The 9625-nt window shown below is 39.2% G+C and overlaps 1 protein-coding gene across 2 annotated transcripts; it reads right to left on the reverse strand.

Annotated features, from left to right (window-relative positions):
• Positions 1-3582: 3582 nt before the first annotated feature.
• Positions 3583-9625, reverse strand: LOC135123357 (uncharacterized). 2 transcript variants are annotated; one of them, XM_064047926.1, is made up of 3 exons: positions 9552-9625; positions 3964-9415; positions 3583-3903 (listed from the first exon to the last, which is right to left on the reverse strand). In XM_064047926.1, the coding sequence occupies exons 1-2, from the start codon at positions 9570-9572 to the stop codon at positions 4523-4525; spliced, it is 4914 nt and encodes a 1637-aa protein (XP_063903996.1). In that variant the 5' UTR covers positions 9573-9625; the 3' UTR covers positions 3583-3903; positions 3964-4522. The 2 variants fall into 2 exon arrangements, with proteins under 2 accessions (XP_063903996.1, XP_063903997.1); XM_064047927.1 differs by having other exon boundaries at positions 3960-9415.

A 9625-nucleotide genomic window follows, 5' to 3' on the forward strand; every position in this document is an offset into this window, starting at 1 on the left:
AATAAAACATCTGATACGTTATGGGAAGAAGGGCACAATATGTATATATTCAAACTTTACTTTTACTACTTACTTAAAGAGTTCGGTTTGCGATGGCTGACGCTGACGTTAACGCGCAACGTGTCTTGTGCTCTGTATGTGGAAGACCAGCGGTAAAAAAAAATCTATTGTGCGGATTGTCGGGTATGGTCCCATATAGGTTGTGCTGAAAGAAAACCTTGCTGTAACTCCAACCTTGCAATCAGATCAAGATGATCCAAATACGTTAAAGAACCTAGTAGCTGTTATCTCCTCATTAACATCGACTATCAGCGATATAAAAAAATCCTTGAATGATTTGGTATCAGAAAAAAAACTTAGGAAAGAAATCGAAGAATTGAAAGCTGATAAACAATTAACAAACACTGCAGGTCAACAACCGGAAATAAATTTGGAAGAGGCAGTTGTAGAAGCCACTGAGGGTATTCGTAGGGAAAATAATACTATCATCAGAGGTCTGCCGGAACCGCAGGGTTCCAGTGAAGAGTGCAAAGCCAAAGACGTATCTGAACACGTGTTAAAGTTATCTTTAACAACTCTAGTGTTGCTAAATCTCTTCTCCGGTCCAAACGTAGGACAAACTCTATCTACCTCAATGCTGATCTCACCCCGATGCAACAAACTCAAGCATATAACATTAGACAGGACTTTCGAACACTGCGAGATAATGGAGAAGCTGACATTAGTCTACGGTATTACAATGGCATGCCTAAAATCGTCAAATCAAAAAAGTAATTTCTAACTCCGGACTACGACTCTTTTATCAAAATGTACGCGGACTTCGAACTAAAACATCATCAGCATTTCTATCGTCATTAAATATGGACTATGATGTAATTGTTCTCACCGAAACTTGGTTGTGTAGTGATATAACAAACAGTGAAATATTTGATTCAAAATTTACAGTTTTTCGTCGTGATCGTAATCCAATGTCTACTAAAAAAACTAGGGGTGGAGGTGTACTTATTGCTGTGCGAGCTGATCTGTCATCTAGTAAACTAAGCTTTTCTGATTCAATATGTGTAGAACTATATGTATCAATTAGTTTTAATCAAAGTTTTATAGTATGCGGTGCGGTCTATATTCCACCTAACTCCGATTTAAACTCTTACTTGGACAATATTTCATCGATGGACTTCGTCCGAACAACATATTCTGATGCTAACCTTTGCATCGCAGGTGATTACAACTTACCAAATTTATTTTTCACAAATGATTCAAGAAATTGTATGGCAGGGGTCAGCGACAAAGAAAAAAGTATCTGTGATGGTTTCTCCTCATTGGAGTTATTTCAGCATAATCATGAAATTAATAAAACCGATGTTATTCTTGACTTAATATTAACATCGTCTTCGTCGACAGAAGTTCATAGTGAAGATTTTGGATTAGTTACCGTGGATGACCATCATCCTCCACTCTGTATAATTCTCCCCATAAATCATGCAACTTCCAATATTGTGCCTTAAATCAGTGGGTACTATAACTTCAAAAAAGCCAATTATCACTTTTTAAATAACTATTTTTCATCTATAAACTGGGGTTCTCTTTTGCAATATTCAGATATTGAAGCTACAATTGAAATTTTCTACTCCATTGTTCATGAGGCTATTGATATCTGTACTCCTAAAACTAGTAAGCCCAATATTCATTTTCCAGTATGGTTTAAGCCAAATACTGTTAAACTTGTAAATAAAAAGCATAGATTATTCTCATTATACAGATCTACATTGAATGTAACCCATTATAATCATTTTAAAGCGGTTCGTAGACTAGCTAAGGCTGCAATAAAAGAAGACCACGATAACTATATATGCTTCGTTGAAAATAACGTTCATAATAATACTAAAGTCTTCTTTAACTACGTAAATTCCAAAAGTCTCAATTCTAAATCTAGTGTACCGAAAAATATGTACTACCAAGATTTACACTCCTCTGATCCCCAAACGATTGCCAATATGTTTGCTTTAAGTCTGTATATGATTCAAACGTGAACAACCATAACCCTGAATTAATTCCTCTTTGTTTCTGAATAACGTTACTTTACATGATATTGACTTAAATCCTGACTTGATTCGAAACAAACTATTAATTCTAAAACCTAGTTTAAATCCAGGACCAGATGGAATTCCTCCTTATTTCCTAAATCAGTGTGCTAGTAGCTTAGTCTGGCCTGTCTTTTTACTCTACAGAAAATCTATCGACACTGGTATTTGTCCCAGTATTTGGAAACAATCTCATGTGATTCCCCTGCATAAAACTGGAGACAAATCTGAAGTTACTAACTACCGACCTATATCGATTATTTCTGCTTTATGTAAGGGTTTAGAATCAATTATTAGTGAACAACTTATACGACTGTACAGAAACATCCTTTCACCGTATCAACATGAATTCCTTCCTAGTAGAAGTACAGTGACCAATCTTGCTATATAAATTATTTTAAAGATGGATACCAGGTTGACTCGGTCTATTTAGATTTTAGTAAGGCGTTTGATCGTGTTAACCATGCTCTTCTAATGAAAAAACTTTGGTATCTCGGTATTTGTGGTCAACTTCACACATGTATTTTCTCTTATATTACCAATCGTATTCAAATAATTTCGTTAAAGAGATTTCTATCCGATCCTCTCTTAATACCTTCCGGAGTTCCCCAGGGCAGTCATCTTGGTCCAATACTCTTCCTACTATTTATTAATGATCTTGCAGTATCCCTCTCTACATCGAATCTACTGCTTTTTGCTGATGATTTAAAAATTTTTTCCATGATAAGTTCCTTTGAAGATTGTTATCGGCTCCCAGCAGCCCTGGATGTTACTACGAAGTGGTGTATTAATAATAATATGATGCTCAACAATGACAAGTGCAAGATTATAACATTCTCTAGAAAATTATGTAACTATGTATTCGCTTACGCTATAAATAATAAGCTTTTGGAAAGGATGAATGAAATTAAAGATCTGAACTACGCTTTAATAGCCACATGAATTATATTATTGATAAGTCATATCGTGTAAGTGGCTTCATAAAAAGGATGACTAGAGATTTTCACTGCGTTGCTGCTGTTCGTAAGCTTTTTATTACACTAGTTAGACCTATTAGAGTACGGCATAATTATTTGGTTTCCTTTTTATGAAGTCCACGTAACAAGACTAGAAAGAGTGCAGAGAAAAATGTGTAACTTTTTAATTTTCAAGATGGGGCTTAATAAATCGCAATATAACTATGATCAGAGACTTAATCTAATGGAATTGGAAGCACTGTTGAAACGCTTTTTGAAATTTAAGCTACGATTTGGGTTTAAAGTCTTGCATAATCAAATAGATTGTCCACAGCTTTTGCTGCTTTCAAATTTCAAAGCGCCTTTAGTTAATACCAGAAACCGCGATATATATGTTTGTCCTTTTAGAAAAACTAATTTTGGTTTAAACAGCTCTGTTGTTAATAAAATTGTGACGGCTATAAACAATCTACCAGTTAATTTAGATATTTTTAATTGTAAGGAGAGTACATTTAATTTTTATTTAAGACAAATGCAGCCATCAATTCTCTTATTTATATTTTATTGTCTCTATTGGAACAGTTCTGTTTGACAATAAATTACTATTATTATTATTATTATTATTAAATTTTTGATGTACAACGATCCGACTGAATATGTTTAAGTTGGATAGCCCGAGTTTGGTCCAGTCTAACCTTCTTATCTAACGTATGTGCTTTTCTTATTCTTAGACAGTCGTAAAAATCGTGTCGAAATTCATAAATCTCCAATTAAGTGTAGGAATATTCTAACCACCATTTTCGTTAAGATCTTCAGTTTTTTCTGTTTTTTGAATTCCATGTTTTCGATTTTGTGAAACTATACAACTGTAAAAAGAAAAATAGATTTTACATTTTTTTTATTTTAAATGTCAAAGAAATACTTGCTTGACTTTTTTGTCCTAAAAGGTCCAGACTGTTGGACTTCTTCACCTCTCGTTGATCAAGAATCATGAAGACATCTGCTTTGTTTCTTCAAACAAGAAATTCATACAACTTACAACTGGTAGGCAAACTTGTGTCAAAAAACGACTAACACAGCTTGACCATAATGCAAATACAATATTTTGAATGAGCCATGACCAACACCCTCAAAAATACAACCGATAACATCGACAGTGTCAGTTTTAGCGATTTATTCTAGTGTGAAATAATTTAAGGTTATGTTTCCTTCCTCCCTTTACTAATAGAACCACCTATTTTCTGATTTTTTCATCGCTACTAAATCCCTCCTGTACGGGCAAAGATCTACATCAAAGGCCACTAGACAGAAAAACATAATTCAGTTTCTTGATTAAAAATGTCAGTCACAATTCCTGGTCTACAACTTTCCAGAGTACTTTGTATGGTTGAATTAAGGTTAAGATCGCATCTTACTTAACAAAAACACCAAAATTCAAACGTGGGATCGCACATCGCTCAAGACCAAATTGGTTGCCGTAACCAATCAACGATTAGCACCAGCCTTGACCAAACATTCACAAACCTCCTTATACCCCTTTTGGAAACTCAACCGAAGCAAACTAATCCCGGAACCCCCCGCAAAATTCACATTCGCCCCTTCTTTAATCAAGAACTTAACCACCCCCACGTGCCCCTCCAAGCAAGCAATCCCCATTGGAGACCACCCAGATGGCGGCGTATAATTAACACTAGCGCCACTTTGTACTATAAACTCAACGGTTTCTAGATCTCCAGACCCCGCCGCTTTATGAAGCGCCATCTCCCCGTTGTGGTTGGCTTGGTCCAACCTAGCCCCCTTCTCTACCAAGTACTCAACAATCGCTTTGTCCCCTTTTTCACAAGCCGCCAAGATCGGCGACTCGCCACTGCGGTTCCGAAGGTGAATATTAGCCTTATTGTCGATCAAGTACTTGACTAGATCTAGGTGTCCTCCAATACAGGCGGCTTCGAGGGGGGAACAGCCGTCTTTAGCTAACCCGTTGACTTTGGCACCTGCTGATATGAGATAGTCGACGATTTGGGTGTGGCCGGCGTGGGCGGCGAGTACTATGGAGGGAAAAGTTTCGTCGGGGTGGTTGACTCTGGCACCGGAGGCTACAAGGAGTCGGACTACTTCGAAGTGGCCGGAACTTGACGCTATACTAAGGGGTGTGAGTCCGTCGACGGTTACGGAGTCAATGGAAGCACCGGATGACAATAGAAGTGTGACGATTTGGGTGGAGCCGTTCATGGAAGCGAGGTAAAGTGGCGAAATTTCTTCCGCGTCGACTATATTAGGGTCAGCATTGGAAGCCAAGAGGGCTTCTATGACTTTCACGTGACCATATAACGTGGCTAGGAACAGCGGTGTCATGCCTTTTTTACAAGCAGAGTTGACTTTGGCACCTGATGCTAGTAGCATTTTGACGATTTCGTGGTTGCCGTATCCGGAAGCTAAGTGAAGTGGGGTGATACCTTCTGTGTTGGCACGATTGACTACTGGATGGTAGGGAGCAAGAAGGTCTACAATGTGCCCGTGTTCGTTCCTAACAGCTAGATAAAGTGGCGTTTCGTCATTATTTGTGACCACGTTAACTTCCACACAAGACAATAACAATTCGACGATTTCTTTGTGGCCTTTTAGTGACGCGACGTGAAGAGGTGTGTGTCCGATGTTTATAGGGTGCTCAAGATTGGCACAGCTAGCTGTCAATAGTTTGACAATTTCTAGGTGGCCATTCTCACATGCTAGAAAAACGGGTGTATAGCCTCGATCGTCGGCGTGGTTGACGTCAGCCCCACATTTAACCAAGAGTTTGACAATCCGATAGTGGCCATTTCGAGCGGCCGTCCAAAGTGGGGTACCACCTTTTCCCGTAGCGTGGTTAATATCGACACCCGATTCTATCAAAAACTGGACTATATCGAAGTGACCATACCTCGACGCTCTGTATAGCAAATTAGCACCATTCTTGTTACTCACTCTCAGGAGATTTTCAAACTGAAATATACAAAAGTTTTTACGTTTCTTTCCAAGCGACAAAGCTTTCAAGCTGCCACTGACTTTAGAAACTAAACCCGAAGACTTCACTTTTTTACAAAACTGGTCCATTTTTCGTTTCAATAAACCAAACACCTCGTAGTAGCCAAATCTAGCCGCATAGAACAACATGTTGACGATACGTTCGACTTCGCCCTCCCCAAATCTGGTGTCGCTTCTACCAAGTATTTTTATTTCCGCCACAAAACACTTGCTTTTCCTCGCATAATCCAGTGGTGTCATTTTAAACAAATCATCACTCTCAGTAACGTCGCTTCTATCCACCAAATACTGTATTATCTTCAAATAGTCTTCACTTTCTTCGGCTTGGTCAAAATTTGCATCGCCATCGATGACATAGCCGTCTACTTCTTTCGTCACGTTGAAACCAGGACACTTTTTCCCCCACGAACACGCTACATGCAACGCCGTCCTCCCCCCTTTGTCCTTCCCTCTCAAAACCTCCCCATCATAAGTCAACAACAAATCCACCCTTTTGTACAACACCGCGACGTGCGACACTGACTCCTTGGCCAACAACAAGTCAAAAAAAAAGTGCACATTCGTATACCTCGAGTCAAAAATAACATCGTCTAACATAGAAGACAGATTTTTCGAGAAATAACTCGCGGCGAAAAATTCGGCGAACGAGTTGTGGAGAAAGCGCGGAGTTTGGTCCCTGATTTCACTAATCACCCCAATCCGGAAATAGTCCTTCTCGATTTTTTCCAGCTCTTCGTCGAAATTGATATTGAGTTGTGCGAGTTTCGCGCTCGGGAAAACCACCTTCAGAGCAATTTTTTCGTAGCAACTTAGGATTTCTTGTTTGGTGATTGCAACGACGGACTCGGACCGGAAGTCCACGCTGGCGGTCGACGCGCAATAAATGTTCAACTTTTCTTCGACGAAGTGGTGATATAAATCGGTTAGAATGAACGAGTCGTTGAGGGCGTCCAAATATTTGTCTCGGTTGTGGATAAACAAATCCGTCAACATGAAAATCTGTAGAGGGATTCCTAGAATGTCGATGTGTTCTTTGAGCATGAAGATGGACTGGAGTTTCGTCCACAGTTCTTCGATTTTGTCGATAGAACCCACGTTTTTGAGGCGTTCTTGGATGTAGAATTTTTGCTCGTTGGTGTCAAAATGGTGTAGATCTAGCGCGAACGTTTGGAATTTCGTTTCTAGGAATTTCTTCAGGTGACAGCGACTGGTTACCCACTGGGGCCACCCTTTCTTCGAAAAGTCCAAAATCATGTTGACAACGGCCTCCAAGTGGGGGCTTGAAATTTCGTCAAGACCATCCCAGACGAAAATCACCGTATTTCGTTGCAAACACAGTTGGAAGAAGGTTCTGTCTTGACTGTCACTGTATTTGTGTTCTATTATGAATCTTTTAAACACATTGATAGTCATTCTCGTTCGATTTTCTTTAAAAAAGGTGTATATGTCTTCCGGAAGGATAATCAAGGTCCAAAAATCTGGAGGGCTGTTGTTTTTGAAGCTCTTAATGATTTCGGTTTTGCCCATCCCCGGGTTACTCGCTATTATCGTTATGGGGTTATCCGGTTGTGAAAACGCGATGGTTTTTTCTTCGATGAGGTAAAAATCCGGTAAGACGTGAGGTTCTAAGTCGGTGATGCCACCAAAGCTGCGGATCCATTCCAACTTTCCAGTTACGGCCACTCGAAACTGGTGAATGGTTCGTGTGTTCTTGTGTCGCGAACGTATTTTCTGAAACTGAGTGAAACTGGTTGTGTTGTCATTGACAAGAATGGTAAAACTCGAGTCCGTACTTTCCAACGGTAGGGTTGAGTGTCGGAACGTTGAAACGCGTTTCAAAGTTGTAGTTGCACATATTGTTTGTTCGTTTATGTATTCGTCAACTCGAATGAACTCTTTGTGGTTGATTTTGTGTTCTATATTGTCTAGGTTTTTCACACAATCGAGAATAACCAAAGTGCTTTCTCTGGTTTCCTCAAGATACTTTAGATCAATGAGTGTCGACTTCAAACTTCTGTGGATGTAAGGGTCTGGAAGGTCTTCTTTGTCTCCTCCAACAGTCGACGGACAACACGCCATTTGCAGCAAATCGTCTGTCGTCAACATCTCCAAATATTCTTCGTTGTCTTCTACCGTCTCCAAACAAAGCTCGCTCTTACCTTGTAGCAAAAAAGTAAAATTTTTCAATAAGTGACGAAAGTGGGTTGTTTTTGGTTTCAAGTCCAACAAAGTTTTGAAAGTTGAATCGTCGTCCAACTGAGTTTCTTCTTCAATTTGAGTTCTAAGCACTATAAATTTTTTATTTCGACATAGTTGAATCGCTTTGAGCACACTTTGGTCTTCGTCGACAATCAACGGACACTTACCTTGCAGCCACAAAACCGTGCTCAATAGTGTCGGATTGACGTCATCAATACAATTGATAGCAACCGCGTCAAGGTGATACTTTTTTCGCACTTTCTTCACTTCTTGGACGTCACTGTTTACACTCCCCCACATCCCCCGCACCTTTTCGTACGACCCACTATCAAACACAGTGACGTCAAAACAATCAACCACGTCACGCAAAATTGTCATTTTTTGGTTGACCGACCCGAATGACAACGGTTTGATTCTAGGCGACAAAATTTGCAAGGCCACGAGGTGTTTCACCCACGTTTTGTTTAATTTCTCTTTTACACCCTTTTCTTTGGACCATTCGGTTATGACTTTTACGTATTTGTCGCATTCATGGTCACTGGCGTGAAATTTTTCGACAAACTTTTCCCTCAACCTTAGCTCAACCTTACCAACTTTGTCTTGCCCCACGTACAAAAAAAACTTGTCGAAAAATGATTTGTAAACTAGGATATCTGGTGAGTAGTCGTAGCAAGCGCAATCTTCAACCACTTCGAACTTGTAAAAATTCGTGGTTTCCGAAACATCGAACATGAAATTTGGAGCAACTTTCGTAACCTTGATTTGGAAATCTTCGCCCGCTAGGTGGAAAATCGTGTTTTCTGCGATGTTGAATTTTAGGTTGGTGTATAGAATGAAGGTTTGGTTTGTGTCGTTGATGGTTTGTGCGGACTCGAAGTACTTTTTAATGGCAAACGGGCCTGAGTTTTGTTTTAATCTTTCTAATGATAGGTTTCCTTTGTCGCTGTGTTTTAGTTGTAAAGCGTAGGTGTGCTTGTTTTGACTTGTTTCCACTTCGATGACGATGTCATCGAACGCCCCATAATTTTTGTCGTTTGCGGATAAGTCAAAATTTTTGATTTGGTCGTTGGTTGCTAAGTTGAAGGCTAGGTTGGCGATGTTGATGTTTTCGAAGTCTATGCCTTCGTTTGTAGTGCCGGATCTTTTACGGAAAAGCTGAAAATTAACGACGACTTAGTTTTTTCAAAAATTTTTGAAAATGTGTGTCAAAATTTGTAAACCTCAACAATTGGTATTAAAATTATATTATATTATTATGATTTTCTTTAATAATAGCAAAATTTTTACTTACTTTTACTGTTTCCTGCGACATTTTTAACACTATTGAGTACTGTACAACAGTACCGTCTCAACCATGCAACTATC

Source organism: Zophobas morio, unplaced genomic scaffold (genome assembly GCF_036711695.1).
Source record: "Zophobas morio isolate AGI-343-1 ecotype UQ-CSIRO unplaced genomic scaffold, CSIRO_AGI_Zmor_V1 ptg000006l, whole genome shotgun sequence".
NCBI lineage: Eukaryota > Metazoa > Arthropoda > Insecta > Coleoptera > Tenebrionidae > Zophobas > Zophobas morio.

Excerpts from the sequence above, each read along its gene's own strand:
- LOC135123357 (XM_064047926.1), bottom strand. The coding sequence starts at position 9,572 with ATGTCGCAGGAAACAGTAAAA. Across the intron at positions 9,416-9,551 it reads TGTCGCAGGAAACAGTAAAA|CTTTTCCGTAAAAGATCCGG; the intron begins GTAAGTAAAAAT and ends GTTAATTTTCAG.